Raw genomic sequence first — 16,137 nt, 5'->3', positions numbered from 1 at the left:
GCAGTGACAGGCCAGCGCGGCATCAGCTCGGCAGGTTTATTGTGTGGCGGGTGTCCCCGCGTGTCCCCCGCGTCACCGTCACTCGCTGGTGGCAGCTGCCACCTCCCGCTGCCGGATCCGCTTCTGGCGCTGGAGCAGCCGCCGCTCGCGCTCGAACTCCTTCATGCGCATCACGTAGCTGGGGACAGGCGCGTCACCCGCGTGTCACCGGGGGACACCGCTGCACCGGGGGACACCGCGGCGGGCAGGGGACGACGACACCATGGGGGTGTGGGTGCCCGTGGGGACGGGGAGCCCCAGAGGACACCGCGGTGTCCCCGTGTCCCCGTCACCCCCCACTGACACGTCCTGTGTCCCTCCTGTCCCGGTGTCCCCCCATGGCCCCATGTTCCCTCCCCACGTCACCTGCCCCCCCATGTCCCCCGTCCCCGTACTCCTGTGTCCCGTGTCCCCGCTGTGTCCCTGCACCGCCCTGTCCCCGTGCCCCAGCCAACGTCCCCGTGTCCTGGTGTCCCCGTGTCCCCCGTCCCCTCTGCCCCCATCCCTGACCCCTGCTTCCCTGTTCCCCCCCCGCCACGTCCTGCTGTCCCCCCCATGTCCCAGTGTCCCCCCCCATGTCCCCTCTGTGTCCCAGAGATCCCATCTCCATCCTCATGTGTCCCCCTGTCCCCTTCGTGTCCTGGTGTCCCTGTATCCCCTCCCCATGTCACCCCCATGGCCCCCCATGTCCCTGTGTCCTCCCCCCATGTCCCCCCTGTGTCCCAGGGTCCCGGTGTCACCCCCTTGTCCCCTTTGTCCCCCCATCCCTGTACCTCTGCATCCCCATTTCCCCCCTGCCACGTCCTGCTGTCCCCCACCGTGTCCCAGGTTCCCTAAATCCCCTCCCCATGTCCCCCCCCCGTGTCCCCTCATGTCCCCGCCATGTCCCCAGTGTCCCCTCATGTCCTCCGTTCCCTGTGTCACCCCTTTTTCCCCTTGTCCCCTCGTGTTCCCCCACGTCCCCCCACCCCTGTACCTCTGCATCCCCATTTCCCCCTGCCACGTCCTGCTGTCCCCATGTCCCCCAGTGTCCCCCCACGTCCCCCCCCGTGTCCCCTCCGCGTCCCAGGTCCCCCGTATCCCCTCCCCGTGTCCCCCCCACGTCCCCTCTGTATCCCCCCACCCCTGTACCTCTACATCCCCATTTCCCCCCCCCACCTCCTGCTGTCCCCACGTCCCCCGTGTCCCCCCCCCCAACGTCCCCCCGTGTCCCCCCGTGTCCCCGCGGTACTCGCGGTGCTGGCACGCGTCCCAGGCGTGGCGCAGGTGGCGGCAGTCCCAGGGCACGGGGAAGGCGTCGCGCTGGCAGCGCAGCAGCCGCAGCAGATGGTGGGCGCAGAAATCCCGCTGCTCCAGCGGCACCCGGGCCCCCGCCAGCTGCTGCGCCGTGGCCACCATCACTGTCACCGGGGGGGGACACACACACACACACGCGTGTGCGGGGGTCAGCGCCCACGGAGGGGGAGTGGCACGTGGGGGGACGTCGCAGGGACAGCGACACACGTGTGGCACGTGGGGACGGGCAAAGGCACATGGGGATGTGGCGGGGTGGGGGCACGTGGGGACACGCGTGGGGACACACAGCAGGGGTGGGGACACGGGGTGGCACGTGGGGAGACACACGGCAGGGGGACAGCGACACGTGTGTGGCACGTGGGGATGTGGCGGGGTGGGGGCACGTGGGGACGCACGTGGGGACACAGCAGGGGTGGGGACACGGGGTGGCACGTGGGGAGACACACGGCGGGGGACAGCGACACGTGTGTGGCACGTGGGGATGTGGCGGGGTGGGGGCTCGAGGGGGCACGTGGGGACACACGTGGGGAGACACGGCAGGGGGACAGCGACATGCGTGTGGCACGTGGGCACACAGCGGGGGGGACACGGGGTGGCACGTGGGGACACATGGGGGACACACGGCAGGGGGACAGCGACACGTGTGTGGCACATGGGGGGACACAGGGTGGCACGTGGGGACACAGCGGGGGGGGACACGGGGTGGCACACGGGGACACACGGCAGGGGGACAGCGACATGTGTGTGGCACATGGGGGGGACACGGGGTGGCACGTGGGGACACACGGGGGACACACGGCAGGGGGACAGCAACATGCGTGTCGCACGTGGGGACACAGCGGGGGGACACACGGGGGAGACACGGCAGGGGCACATCACGGAGACACCCGACACGCGTGTGGCACGCGGGGACACAGCACGGGGGGGACACGGGGCGGCACACGGGGACGTCAGCGCGCGCGCGGGGAGTGGGGACACGGCGGGTGACACACGGGGACATCGACACGCGTGTGGCACGTGGGGACGGAGGACGGGGGGGGGGGGGGGACACGGCGGGGACGGGACATTGCGGGTGGCGGCCGTGGGGACCCACGGGGGGGACACGCGGTGTGACGGGGACGCATCGGGCCGCCACGGTGGGCAGCGGGACCCGAGAGGTGACAGGGGCAGGCGGGGGACAGCGCGACGAAGGTGTCACCGCGCTGCGCCACGCGCGGGGACAGGGCACGAGGACGGGCGGACACACGTCACGGGTGGGGGACACCGAGGTCACGCGATGGCCCGATCCCGCGGGGACACCCCAAGGTCAGCGCCGCCCCCCCCCCGTGCGTGTGTGTGTGTGTGTGTGTGTGTGTGTCCCTCCCCCACTCGTGCCCCCCCCCCTCCCCACGCGTGACCGGGACTGACCGCGTGGGGCGCGGTTCGGCAGCCCCAGGTCGGCGGGGAAGGACGGCATCTGCAGCGGGTCCGGCTCCGTCTCCGCGCCCCCCGCGTAGCGCCGCACCAGGTGAGCGCCCATGGCAGCTCCGGGAACCGGCACCGGAACCAACGGAAACGGAACCGGAAACACCGGCGCTAGAAACGGAAACAGCGGAAATACCCGGAAAAAAAAACGGAACCAGCGAGACGGGAAACGGAACCCGGGCGGAACCCAAAGCGGGACGGAACCAGCGGGCCGGAAGTTCCGCCATGGGCCGGGGCGGCGGCCCTGGCTGGGGGGGGCGGGGCACACACCCGCCGTTTGGGGACATTTGGGGACATTTAGGGACAATCAGGGACCCTGGGGATGGGGTGGGGGCTGGGGGGGGGGGTCGGGACGGGCGGGTGGCAGGAGCTGCAGGGTGCCAGGGGGCCCTGGGCCGGGGCCGGGCCTGGGGGGGCCGGGGAGCGCTCGGTCACCATTTACGGTCAAAACAGCTTCGATTTGGGGAAATTCATTGAATTTCTTACCAATCAAATCAGAGTAGAACAATGAGAAATAAACCCAAATCTTAACCCCCACCCCTCCCTTCCTTCCCCCCCAGACCCAACTTCACCCCCATTTCTCTCCCTCCCCGCCAGCGGCACAGGGGGACGGGGAACGGCGGTGGGGGTCAGTTCATCTCACCGCGTCTCTCCTGCTCCTTCCTCCTCAGGGCTGTGACCGGCAAACCGGAAAAGAATTCCTTACCGCGACCGTGGAATTACAGAGCGTTCTTTCTTACGGCGCCCGAGGCACGGGGGATAGCTCTGCCTGTCGGGCACACCCTAAAACAAAAGTTCATCCTTTATGTACCTGAAAGACGTGAATATTCGTACATTTTCCAAGAAGTCTCGGCCTCTCCGCCCGTCTGCTACGTTTCCATAATGCTGGCGTTGCAAAACTACGTGACGCATGGGCGGGGGTCTCGGGTGGTCGCCCAATGGGGGACGCCCAAGTGCCCCTGCCCAAGGGTGTCTGGGGTGACAGAGCAGGAGATGGCTGTAGGGGGTTCCTGGCAGGTGTGTGTCCCCTTGGACTGGGTTTGGCCGGGATAGAGTCAATGTTCTCCTCAGATGCCGGTGTGGTTCTGTGGTTTGGATTTGTTGGTAACGCCCCCGTGCTGTAGCTGCTGCTGACCAGAGGCTGCACAGCATCAGGACCTTTTCTGTTTCTCACCCACCGGTGAGGAGGCTGGAGGTGGGCAAGAAGTTGGGAGGGGACCAAAGCGATATCCCAGACCATGTGGCACTCTGCTGAAGCCATAAAAGCTGGGGAAAGAAGGAGGAAGGGGGGATGTTTGCGGATGATGGCGGTTCTCTTCCCAAGTCACCTTTATGCGGGATGAAGCCCTGCTTTCCTGGAGATGGCTGAACACCTGCCTGCGATGGGAAGTGGTGAAGGAATTCCTTAGTTTACTTTGCAAATGCAGCTTTTCTTTTTCCGATTAAACTGTCTTTGTCTCGACCTAGGAGTTGGCTCACTTTTACCCTTCCCACTCGCTCCGCCATCCCCAAGCGGTGTGGGGCTTGGCTGCGTCACCCCAGTGCAGGGGAACGAGCACCGTTCCCCTCACAGATTCGCAGATGCACAGCTTGGTAGGGGTTGGAAGGGACCTCTGGAGATCATCTAGTCCAACCCCCTGCAGAACATGTTGCACGGGATCATGCCCAGGCGGGTTGGGAATCTCTGCACAGAAGGACACTCCACACCCTCCCTGGGCAGCCTGTCCCAGCGCTCGGTCACCCTCAGAGTGAAGAAGTTTTTCCTCATTTTCAGACGGAACTTCCTGCGTTCCAGTTTGTGCCCGTTGCCCCTTGTCCTGTCACGGCACCGTAGGGAAGAGTCTGGCCCCATCCTCTAGACATCCACCCGTATCAGCCCTCTTTGACGTCTTCCTGGGGAGAAGCAGACTCCTCTGTCTCTCCAGCATCTGGAAAGGCAGCAGAGGTGGGCCAGCGAGCAGGGACATTTGTGCTGTGTCCCGCCACGCAGGTGAGATGAATATCACTGAGACAGCAAAGTTGGCTCCAAATCACACGGAGAAATGTAAGGGCTCTGTGCCTCTGTCTACATCCACGCTGCTCCACACAGAACCATAGAACCATAGAATCATGTCCCTTGATCTGCAGTTGGTCAGAGGTCTGTCTGCCTCGAGGAGCAACCTTGAGAGGCGTCCCAGCCCCAGAAATTTTTCCTGATATCCAATCTAAACCTCCCCTGGCACAACTTGTGGCCATTTCCTCTTGTCCTTTTGCTAGTTACTTGGGAGAAGAGACCAACACCCACCTCACCACAACCTCCTGTCAGGGAGTTGTAGAGAGAGAGAAGGTCTCCCCTCAGCCTCCTCTTCTCCTGACTAAACAACCCCACTTCCCTCAGCCGCTCCTCAGAAGACTGGTGCTCCAGACCCTTCACCAGCTTTGTTGCTCTTCTCTGGACACGCTCCAGCACCTCAATGTCCTGCTTGTACTGCGGGGCCCAAAAATGAACACAGCACTCAAGGTGCGGTCTCACCAGAGCACAGTCACTTCCCTTCTCCTGCTGGCCACACTATTCCTGATCCAAGCCAGGATGCTGTTGGCCGCCTTGGCCACCTGGGCACACTGCTGGCTCACGTTCAGCTGGTTGGCAACCAGCACCCCCAGGTCCTTTTCCTCCAGGCAGCTTTCCAGTCACTCGGCCCCAAGCCTGTAGCGTTGCCAGGGCTTGCTGTGACCCAAGGGCAGGACCCGGCACTTGGCCTTCTTAAACCTCATACAGTTGGCCTCGGCCCAGCCAGCCAGCCTCTCCAGATCCCTCTGCAGAGCCTTCCCACCCTCCAGCAGACCGACGCTCCCACCCAATGTGCTATCACCTGCAAACTTACTGAGGGCACACTCAATCCCCTCATCCAGATCCTTGATAAAGGTGTTAAACAAGACTGGCCCCAAGACTGAGCCCTGGGGAACACCGCTTGTGACCGGCCGCCAACTGGAGTTAACTCCGTTCACCACAGCTCTCTGGGCTCGGCCTTCCAGCCAGTGTTTTACCCAGCAAAGAGTGCACCCATCCAAGCTGTGAGTCACCAGCTTCTCTGGGAGAATGCTGTGGGAGACCATGTCGAAGCCTTGACCAAAGTCCAGGTAGATAACTTCCACAGCCTTACCCTTACGCACTAGGCGGGTCACCTGGTCATAGAAGGAGATCGGGTTGGTAAGGCGGGACCTGCCTTTCACGACCCCGTGCTGGCTGGGCCTGATCCCCTGGTCGTCCTGCACACGCTTGGTGAGCGCACACCCAAGATGAACTGTTCCATAACCTTCCCCAGCACCGAGGTCAGGCTGACAGGCCTGTAGTTCCCCAGATTCTCCTTCCGGCCCTTCTTGTACATGGGCGTCACATTGAGAAGCCTCCAGTCATCTGGGACCTTCCCTGTTTGTTAGCCAGGACTGTTGATAAAGGATGGAGAGTGGCTTGGCAAGCTCCTCCACCAGCTCCCTCAGCACTCTCGCGTGGATCCCCTGTGGCCCCATAGACTTGTGAGCGTCCAGGTGGCGTAGCAGGTCGTGAACTGCTTCCTCCTGGATCACGGGGGGTTCATTCTGCCCTCCGTCCCTGTCTTCCAGCTCAGGAGGCTGAATGCCCTGGGGACAAGTGGTCTGACTATTGAAGATGGAGGCAAAGGCAGCATTAAGTACCTCAGCCTTTTCTTCGTCCTTGGTGGCCAGGTGGCCCTCCGCATCCAACAAAGGATGGAGATTCTCCTTAGCTCTCTTGTTGTTGATAATGAATTTGTAAAAACCAATTTTTTTGTTATGCCTTACAACAGTGGCCAGATTGAGTTCTAGCTGGGCTTTTGCCTTTCTACTTTTATCTCTGCATGACCTAACAAGATCCCTGTACTCTTCCTGAGTTGCCTGCTGCTTCTTCCAAGAGTGGTAGACTCTCCTTTTTTCCCTGAGTCCCAGCAGAAGCTCCCTCTTCAGCCAGGCCGGTCGTCTTCCCCGCCGCTTCGTCTTACGGCACGTGGGGACGGATTGCTCCCATGCCTTGAAGACTTCCTTCTTGAAGAGTGCCCAGCCTTCCTGGACCCCTTTGCCCTTCAGGACCGTCTCCCAAGGCTCCCTCTCAACCAGTGTCCTGAGCAGGCCAAAGTCTGCTCTCCACAGGTCCATGGTAATCAGAGGGCCGCACCAGACCGGGGAGTTTCCTGGTAACGCCATCTTCACTCTTGTCCCCACCCACGCCGACTTTGGCTTTTGCTTCACTTGGTTTTCCTTCTTGTTCCTTTGCTTATTAAACCGTCGCTATTTCTCCTGCTGCCTCTTTTCATGCTGAGCTGCTGGCTGGGGTCCAACCACCGTCCATCCCTGGAGCTCCAGTAACGAGTAAATGTCATTACCGATACACCGACTCATTTCTGGAACATTCCTGAGCACATACTGCACCTGCTCAGTGGTGGCAAACCCCACCTATGGGACGGGTGATTTTGGGTTCTGTAAAGGGGAAACATCGGTTTCCAGTGCGTAGTCACCACCCTAGGACTACAGCTACGAGAAGAAAACATCTCTGGATCCAAGGGTGGTGATATCTTTTTTCTTTTCTTCCCTTTCTTTCTCTTTCTCTCTCCTCTCCACCACTCTCACTGTCTCTAACTTTGTTTTTGGCAGGTTAGGATAATGTCGTCACAAGTTTTGCTAAGCCGTTATCTCTCGTGGTTCCGCTGAGCTTTAAGGATTGTTATAACTTCAGCCAAGCTGTTATCTTTCGTAGTTCTGCTGAGTTTTAAGTAAAGTTGTGATTTGTTTGAACCTCTCAAGTAATTGCTGTTACCCCTGACTACCGTGCAGAGAATTAAAGAGTTAACCTCACCCTCACCCACCGAGTGGGACGGGACCTCTGGTGGGGATTTCCTCCTCCCTCCCAGTTCCTGACTTTCGCTTCTGCTCTCTCACACTTATTTCCCGGAAGAGGAGGGGAGGTGGTTGTGGCCAAGGGTGCAGGATAAAAGGCAGGGCAGGACTCAGGCTGCAGCAAAGCTGTTTCAGCCCAGGGCAGGGGACAAAGACAACGGTGAGTCCTTTCCGTAATCCCTCCTCCGCATCCCACGCAAGCAGCTCTGGGCACTGGGGCTGCGGGATGATTCCTTCTGACCCCAGCAAGCGACAGAGACCCCAACAAGCGAAAGGGACCCCGCCAGGCAGGAGGGGGATGAGGTCCAAAGCTCTGCTCGGGCTCTGGGATGGAGCAAGGGGAACGGGTGGCTGGGAGCCTGTGCTCAACCCCCCCATGGCTTTGCTTGCAAGTTGGGACTTGCCTCAGCTTGGAGCCTATGCCCTAAGCTTTCGTCTCATCCCTGCTGTGCTGGAATGCCCGAGACGTGAGGGGCAGCCTCTTGTCCCCCAGTGGCAATCCCCTTGGTGTTCCTGGCAGAAGGCAGGGCTCGTGAGGTCCTCAGAAAGGGCTCAAAGCTCAGAGGTGGGCAGTGTCTGTGGAGCTGGCCATCGCTGGAGCGAGTCCCGGGGGGTCCGCAGGTTGCAGTGGGGCAGCTTCGGGGTCCGGGCGTGGGATGAGCCATTGTGCTGCCTCTGCGTCCGTGGGCTTTACTGGTACCTGGCGGAGGTGGGGTGATGGCTGGGGCTTGTCGTGGTTTAACCCCGGCCGGCAGCTCAGCCCCACGCATCCCGGCGGGATGGGGGAGAGAATCGGAAGGATAAGAGTGAGAAATTTGTGCGTTGAGATGAAGAGAGTTTAATAGGTGAAGCAAAAGCCGGGCGTGCAAGCAAAGCAAAATGGTCAGTTGGGGTCAGCTGTCCTGGCTGTGTCCCCTCCCAACTTCTGGTGCAGCCTGCGCTGGTTTTGGCTGGGATAGAGTTAATTTTCTTCACGGTTTGTATGGGGCTGCACTTTGGATTTGTGCTGAAAGCGGTGGTGATAATATACAGGTCTTTTCCTTTCTGCTGAACAATGCTTACAGAGTCAAGGGCTTTTCCGCTTCTCGCACCACCCGTCAGCGAGCAGGCTGGGGGTGGGCAAGGAGGTGGGAGGGCACACGGCCGGGATGGCTGACGTCACCCCTATGACGTGATGCTCAGCAATAAAACTAGAGGGGAGTTTGCGGCGGAGGCTGCTGCTGCTGCTGCTCAGGGCTGGGCATTGGTCAGTTGGCGGTGAGCAGCGGTTTGCATTTGCATTGCTGAGCAAACTTCAGGAAATAATGCCGAGCACTTCCACCGTGCCACTGGGCTTTCAGGAATCGATCTCTTTCTGTTGTGAGGCCAGCGAGAAGGGGCTGTGCACCTCTTCTAAGTCTTGTCACCATCTTCAGAGCACGGCTGGCAAGGGGCAAGAAGGGGAGGCGTGGCGGAAGCAATTTGGTGCAAAGCACAATTGGCTTGGAAAAATGAAGCAGAATGATAATGACTGTCCCTGTTTGGACTGTGGGCTGTCCCCAGCGTGTTGACCAGCGCATCTCACCGTCTCCTTTGCAGGCTGTGTTTGCTGTCGGCGATGGCATCTGACATCCACATGCCGGAGCCTGTCTGCCTCATTGAGAACACCCAGACGAAGGGGCTGGTGGTCCGTCAGGAAGCCCTGCAGGTGCTGTCAGAGATCACCCAGCCGGTGGTGGTGGTGGCCATCACAGGGCTGTACCGCACGGGCAAGTCCTACCTCATGAACAGGCTGGCTGGTGAGAGGAAAGGTGAGGGAGGTCCCAGGCCTGCACGGCCAAGGTACCGGGGTTTTCCTGCTCTGTACTTAACACGGTTGAGACCCTTGTGTCCTCCCATAGGTTTCTCCCTGGGCTCCGGCGTGCAGTCCCACACCAAAGGTATCTGGATGTGGTGTGTACCTCACCCCTGCCAGCCTGGACACACTCTGGTGCTGCTGGACACCGAAGGACTGGGTGATGTGGAGAAGGTGTGGAAGAAGCAGAAGCTGCCTTTGTGCATTCCCAGCACTTTGTGGAAGCTCTTGAGGGCCCCGCCATGGTGACCAGGGTCAAGGTGCTCCCACCGCCTACGGCGGCCTTCAGCCTGTGTGCTGGGACGAGCCAGAGGCCATGGGGAAGGAGGTCGGGGTGGACAAGTTGCCACATCACTCTGCTTTTCTGGAAGAGAGCAGCAGAACAGGAACAAGGAGCTCGGGGAGCACTTTGATAGAGGTCTGTGGGACCTTGCGAGTTAAGAGTGGAGGATAAGCCCAGCTACAGAGAGACACAGTGATGGCATGGGGGCGAGTCTCTCCAAAACCTGCTCTTGCTGTGGCCGGGTGGTTAGGGGCATTTGGGGTCGGAGGATCTGAGGCTTTGCTGATACTTGGGGAGTCATCTTGATAAGAGCCAAGGGTTGTTGTTGCAGGGCGACAGCAAGAACGACGCCTGGATCTTTGTGCTGGCCGTCCTGCTCTCCAGCACCCTGATCTACAACAGCAAAGGCACCATTGACCAGCAAGCCATGGACCAGCTGCAGTATCCTTGGTGGGACAGCAGCACCAGGGATGCCCTCCTCTCCCTGTGTGGGGGGCTAGGGGTTGACAAATCCCAGTTGCTCCCACAGCTGCAGAACCTTCTGGTGGTGCCCAGTGATGTGCTTTGAGGCCTTAGGCGTCCTTGTGTTGGGGACCTCAGGGCTGAGGGCTTTTCTCCCTCCTCTTTCTGGTGGTTCCAGGCTGTTCTCCACCCCTGCAGAGTCTCCTCTCTGCCCCGTCGAGTGCTGAGTGGTTGCAGGATGGCGATGCCCCTGCATTCAGAGCTGACGTCCCTGTTTCCTTAGCCAGCTCCCTAGCTACGCGATGAAGCTGGCTGGGCATGTCAAGTTGAAAGCAGCACCCAAGGCGAGTGAAGATGAACCGGAGGATTCAGAAAAAATTGTCCTCTTCCTCCCGACTTTCATCTGGGCTGTCCGGGATTTCACCCTGCAGCTGGAGCTGGATGGGGAGGAAATCTCTGAGGACAAATACTTGGAGAACGCACTGAAGTTAAAGGCTGGTAAGGGAATGGTGCTGTGCTGCTGGAGATGTCCAGCCCCAGAGCCAGCAGCGCTGCGGTGTAATTCAACAACAGCCCAAGCCCGCTGAACTTGCTTCATGTCCTCTTACCCCACAGGCAGCAGCCCGGAGACCCAACGCTACAACCAGCCCCGGGAATGCATCCACCAGTTCTTTCCGCATCGCAAGTGCTTTGTTTTTGACCAGCCGGCCAGAAAGGGGGACCTGGTCCGCTTGGAGGAGCTTGAGGATGATGAGATCGATCCTGACTTCCAGCAGCAGGTGGAGAAATTCTGCAGCCACGTCTGGGAAACGTCTCCACTTAAGACCATCCCCGGTGGCCACATCATAACAGGGAGCTGTGAGTACTGCTGTCCAGAGGGCTGGCTGGCCAGCAGCTCTTGGGACTGTGTCTGGAGAAGGATCAAATGTAGAGCGAAACGATGCCGGTGGGCAAAAGGAGAGCTTCTCTGCTGGCTGCTGTCCCTGCCTCTGGATTTGGAGCTTCTGGGTGTGGCAGGCGGGGTGGGAAAGAGTTAGGAAAAGAAGTTGAGGGAGAGTCTGGCAGGGAGGCAGGAGGGATATGGCAGGACCCAGGGCCAAACGGGAGGCTGCGTTCTATTCAGGCTGCAGATCTCTCTCTCATCCTTGGTCCTCCTTGGCAGTGCTGGGGAAACTGGCAGCGACCTACGTGGAGACCATCCGGAGCGGGGCAGTGCCGTGCCTGGAGAGCGCAGTGCTCGCCCTGGCAAAGATTGAGAACACAGCGGCAGTGAAAGAGGCCGTGGCGTTGTACCAGCATCTGATGGAGCAGCGGGCGAAGCTGCCGACGGAGACTGCTGAGGAGCTGCTGGAGCTGCACGCCCAGTGTGAGCGGGAGACACTGGACCTGTTCACGGCACGGGCATTCGAGGATGGCATCTCCCAGTTCCGGGAAGATCTCATGGTAGGTGGTCCCCAACGCGGGCAGGATTACCCCAGGGACACCATCATCCCCTTGGGTTTGGGGAGATAGCGTGGTCCTGTGGGATGGGGGTCTCCCTGCCTCCTGCCAGAGGACACTGCTGTGCCCTCTCCAGAGGACACTCAGTCCCAACGCCTGCTCTCACGCTCTGCACTTGTCCCTGCTGCACTACGTCTTCTGCCTCGGTTCAAAGCTGTGCTGCAATGGGCACAAAGCTCAGCCCTGGCCCCTGTCTTGCTGCAGCCCAGATGTGTCTCTGCCCTGGCCGGAAGCCTGGAGCCTCCCACGCTTCCCCTGTCCTGCTGGCTAATTCTTGTCCCTGGGTTTTGTGGAGCCTGTCATGCTCTCTGCTCCTGTGCACCTTGGTCCAGACGTGCCCGTGGGTGTCACCTCCCAGCTGATTACCCCACAGACCGGAGATCTCAGCTCCCATGTCAACCTGCCTTGATTTTTGCCTAGAATGAGGGTGGTGGATGCGGCTCAGCCTGGGCTGATGCCTTCCCTCTGCGTCTTTCCGGACAGCGCCAGGTAGAGGCGATCAAGGTGAAGTTCCGCAAGGACAACGAGCAGGCATCCCGTGACGAGTGCCAGGCTGCTCTCAAGAAGCTCTTCCAAGGCATGAAGGAACGAATCAGTGGTGGTGTCTACATTGCGTCAGGGGGTTACCAGCTGTTCAAAGAAGACCAGCAGGCACTGGTGGAGAAGTATCAGCAGCTGCCTGGCAAGGGGGTGATGGTAGGAACAAGAGCAGCTCCCCTTCCAGGGGGGAGGCTCCATGTCCCAGCGCCTTCCCCCAAGAAACCATTTCTCCCCAGCTGCTCTTTCTCCTCTTGACTCCTCTTCCACCTGTGGTCCTACAGGCTGATGCTGTCCTGCAGGAGTTCCTCCAAAGCACAGACCTTCTGGCCAAGTTCATCCTCAAAATAGACCACTTCCTGACCTGGAAGGAGAAGGAGATGAAAAGTAATTTCTGGGCTGGGGAAATGCCCCTGCCTGCGGGGGCATTGTGGGCTCAGCTCCTGCCCTTGTAACACCTCTGTTTCTCTGTTCACCAGGTGAGCGAGACCGGCATGAGAGAGCTGAGCAGGAGAGAGGGAACTGGTGCAACAACAAGATTTTTCTATCTATAGCGTTAAATGTGACATTGGCCGTATTATTGCGTAAAATCCCTGTACTACTAAAGTAAGAGAGGTGTGTATTGCCCCCACGCACAATTCTGTTAAAATTCAAGAGCCTTTCCTGCAAGATGCTTGCCTTAGAGTGTGGAAGTGTCCTCCACGTTCACCTGTACCGCGCGACCTAGTGCTTTCGTGCACGTCTACTCCTGGAGAAGATGGTCTCCTCCTCCCTCCCAGAGCGCCTGGTCCCTCACTGCATCTGAAGGCACGGGGAACATCAAAATCCAGGGTGGCCTGGGGCGCAGAAAGGCCATAATGCCAGCAGGCAGGTCTGAGCATTTTGCCATGCTCAGAACATGTCACTGTATGTAGTGGGATGTAACCCACCTCTTCTGGAGACCTCCTCACCAGGGCCATGAGAAACACGCCCAGGAGAGCTGTCAGGAAGTTCTCCCCACAGGGATGTTCTGCTCTGCGCTCGCTCACCCCATGTCCGTGCTGCTCCCCCTTGCCTTTTTTCAGAGCAAGAGACGCCCAAGTGCCCCTGCCCAAGGGTGTCTGGGGTGACAGAGCAGGAGATGGCTGTAGGGGGTTCCTGGCAGGTGTGTCCCCCCTTGGACTGGGTTTGGCCGGGATAGAGTCAATGTTCTCCTCAGATGCCGGTGTGGTTCTGTGGTTTGGATTTGTTGGTAACGCCCCCGTGCTGTAGCTGCTGCTGACCAGAGGCTGCACAGCATCAGGACCTTTTCTGTTTCTCACCCACCGGTGAGGAGGCTGGAGGTGGGCAAGAAGTTGGGAGGGGACCAAAGCGATATCCCAGACCATGTGGCACTCTGCTGAAGCCATAAAAGCTGGGGAAAGAAGGAGGAAGGGGGGATGTTTGCAGTGATGGCGGTTCTCTTCCCAAGTCACCTTTATGCGGGATGAAGCCCTGCTTTCCTGGAGATGGCTGAACACCTGCCTGCGATGGGAAGTGGTGAAGGAATTCCTTAGTTTACTTTGCAAATGCAGCTTTTCTTTTTCCGATTAAACTGTCTTTGTCTCGACCTAGGAGTTGGCTCACTTTTACCCTTCCCACTCGCTCCGCCATCCCCAAGCGGTGTGGGGCTTGGCTGCGTCACCCCAGTGCAGGGGAATGAGCACGGTTCCCCTCACAGATTCGCAGATGCACAGCTTGGTAGGGGTTGGAAGGGACCTCTGGAGATCATCTAGTCCAACCCCCTGCAGAACATGTTGCACGGGATCATGCCCAGGCGGGTTGGGAATCTCTGCACAGAAGGACGCTCCACACCCTCCCTGGGCAGCCTGTCCCAGCGCTCGGTCACCCTCCGAGTGAAGAAGTTTTTCCTCATTTTCAGACGGAACTTCCTGTGTTCCAGTTTGTGCCCGTTGCCCCTTGTCCTGTCACGGCACCGTAGGGAAGAGTCTGGCCCCATCCTCTAGACATCCACCCGTATCAGCCCTCTTTGACGTCTTCCTGGGGAGAAGCAGACTCCTCTGTCTCTCCAGCATCTGGAAAGGCAGCAGAGGTGGGCCAGCGAGCAGGGACATTTGTGCTGTGTCCCGCCAGGCAGGTGAGATGAGTATCACTGAGACAGCAAAGTTGGCTCCAAATCACACGGAGAAATGTAAGGGCTCTGTGCCTCTGTCTACATCCACGCTGCTCCACATAGAACCATAGAACCATAGAATCATGTCCCTTGATCTGCAGTTGGTCAGAGGTCTGTCTGCCTCGAGGAGCAACCTTGAGAGGCGTCCCAGCCCCAGAAATTTTTCCTGATATCCAATCTAAACCTCCCCTGGCACAACTTGAGGCCATTTCCTCTTGTCCTTTTGCTAGTTACTTGGGAGAAGAGACCAACACCCACCTCACCACAACCTCCTGTCAGGGAGTTGTAGAGAGAGATAAGGTCTCCCCTCAGCCTCCTCTTCTCCTGACTAAACAACCCCACTTCCCTCAGCCGCTCCTCAGAAGACTGGTGCTCCAGACCCTTCACCAGCTTTGTTGCTCTTCTCTGGACACGCTCCAGCACCTCAATGTCCTGCTTGTACTGCGGGGCCCAAAAATGAACACAGCACTCAAGGTGCGGTCTCACCAGAGCACAGTCACTTCCCTTCTCCTGCTGGCCACACTATTCCTGATCCAAGCCAGGATGCTGTTGGCCGCCTTGGCCACCTGGGCACACTGCTGGCTCACGTTCAGCCGGTTGGCAACCAGCACCCCCAGGTCCTTTTCCTCCAGGCAGCTTTCCAGTCACTCGGCCCCAAGCCTGTAGCGTTGCCAGGGCTTGCTGTGACCCAAGGGCAGGACCCGGCACTTGGCCTTCTTAAACCTCATACAGCTGGCCTCGGCCCAGCCAGCCAGCCTCTCCAGATCCCTCTGCAGAGCCTTCCCACCCTCCAGCAGACCGACACTCCCACCCAATGTGCTATCATCTGCAAACTTACTGAGGGCACACTCAATCCCCTCATCCAGATCCTTGATAAAGATGTTAAACAAGACTGGCCCCAAGACTGAGCCCTGGGGAACACCGCTTGTGACCGGCCGCCAACTGGAGTTAACTCCGTTCACCACAACTCTCTGGGCTCGGCCTTCCAGCCAGTGTTTTACCCAGCAAAGAGTGCACCCATCCAAGCTGTGAGTCACCAGCTTCTCTGGGAGAATGCTGTGGGAGACCATGTCGAAGCCTTGACCAAAGTCCAGGTAGATAACTTCCACAGCCTTACCCTTACGCACTAGGCGGGTCACCTGGTCATAGAAGGAGATCGGGTTGGTAAGGCGGGACCTGCCTTTCACGACCCCGTGCTGGCTGGGCCTGATCCCCTGGTCGTCCTGCACACGCTTGGTGAGCGCACACCCAAGATGAACTGTTCCATAACCTTCCCCAGCACCGAGGTCAGGCTGACAGGCCTGTAGTTCCCCGGATCCTCCTTCCGGCCCTTCTTGTACATGGGCGTCACATTGAGAAGCCTCCAGTCATCTGGGACCTTCCCTGTTTGTTAGCCAGGACTGTTGATAAAGGATGGAGAGTGGCTTGGCAAGCTCCTCCACCAGCTCCCTCAGCACTCTCGCGTGGATCCCCTGCGGCCCCATAGACTTGTGAGCGTCCAGGTGGCGTAGCAGGTCGTGAACTGCTTCCTCCTGGATCACGGGGGGTTCATTCTGCCCTCCGTCCCTGTCTTCCAGCTCAGGAGGCTGAATGCCCTGGGGACAACTGGTCTGACTATTGAAGATGGAGGCAAAGGCGGCATTAAGTACCTCAGCCTTTTCTTCGTCCTTGGTGGCCAGG

At 59.4% G+C, this 16,137-nt stretch overlaps 2 protein-coding genes across 2 annotated transcripts; one reads left to right on the top strand and one right to left on the bottom strand.

Annotated features, from left to right (window-relative positions):
* Window positions 1-22: 22 nt before the first annotated feature.
* Window positions 23-2,901, bottom strand: NDUFB7 (NADH:ubiquinone oxidoreductase subunit B7). Its single transcript, XM_075738211.1, has 3 exons — window positions 2,743-2,901; window positions 1,271-1,439; window positions 23-178 (listed from the first exon to the last, which is right to left on the bottom strand). The coding sequence occupies exons 1-3, from the start codon at window positions 2,852-2,854 to the stop codon at window positions 79-81; spliced, it is 381 nt and encodes a 126-aa protein (XP_075594326.1). The 5' UTR covers window positions 2,855-2,901; the 3' UTR covers window positions 23-78.
* Window positions 2,902-9,267: 6,366 nt separating this feature from the next.
* Window positions 9,268-12,915, top strand: LOC142598712 (guanylate-binding protein 1-like). The gene is made up of 9 exons (XM_075737991.1): window positions 9,268-9,479; window positions 9,570-9,697; window positions 10,138-10,247; window positions 10,564-10,766; window positions 10,884-11,126; window positions 11,431-11,711; window positions 12,252-12,464; window positions 12,590-12,692; window positions 12,785-12,915. The coding sequence occupies exons 1-9, from the start codon at window positions 9,287-9,289 to the stop codon at window positions 12,913-12,915; spliced, it is 1,605 nt and encodes a 534-aa protein (XP_075594106.1). The 5' UTR covers window positions 9,268-9,286.
* The last annotated feature ends 3,222 nt before the right edge of the window (window positions 12,916-16,137 follow it).

Source organism: Balearica regulorum, chromosome 30, assembly GCF_011004875.1.
Source record: "Balearica regulorum gibbericeps isolate bBalReg1 chromosome 30, bBalReg1.pri, whole genome shotgun sequence".
NCBI lineage: Eukaryota > Metazoa > Chordata > Aves > Gruiformes > Gruidae > Balearica > Balearica regulorum.
Note: the sequence above shows the minus strand (reverse complement) of the source record. Positions and strands in the feature narration are given on the sequence as shown.

Coding starts and splice junctions, on each gene's coding strand:
- NDUFB7 (XM_075738211.1), bottom strand. CDS start 2,854: ATGGGCGCTCACCTGGTGCGGCGCTACGCGGGGGGCGCGGAGACGGAG. Junction 1,440..2,742: donor GCCGAACCGCGCCCCACGCG/GTCAGTCCCGGT, acceptor CCCCGGTGACAG/TGATGGTGGCCACGGCGCAG. Junction 179..1,270: donor GACGCGTGCCAGCACCGCGA/GTACCGCGGGGA, acceptor GCCTGTCCCCAG/CTACGTGATGCGCATGAAGG.
- LOC142598712 (XM_075737991.1), top strand. CDS start 9,287: ATGGCATCTGACATCCACATGCCGGAGCCTGTCTGCCTCATTGAGAAC. Junction 9,698..10,137: donor GACTGGGTGATGTGGAGAAG/GTGTGGAAGAAG, acceptor TTGTTGTTGCAG/GGCGACAGCAAGAACGACGC. Junction 10,248..10,563: donor CAAGCCATGGACCAGCTGCA/GTATCCTTGGTG, acceptor CCAGCTCCCTAG/CTACGCGATGAAGCTGGCTG.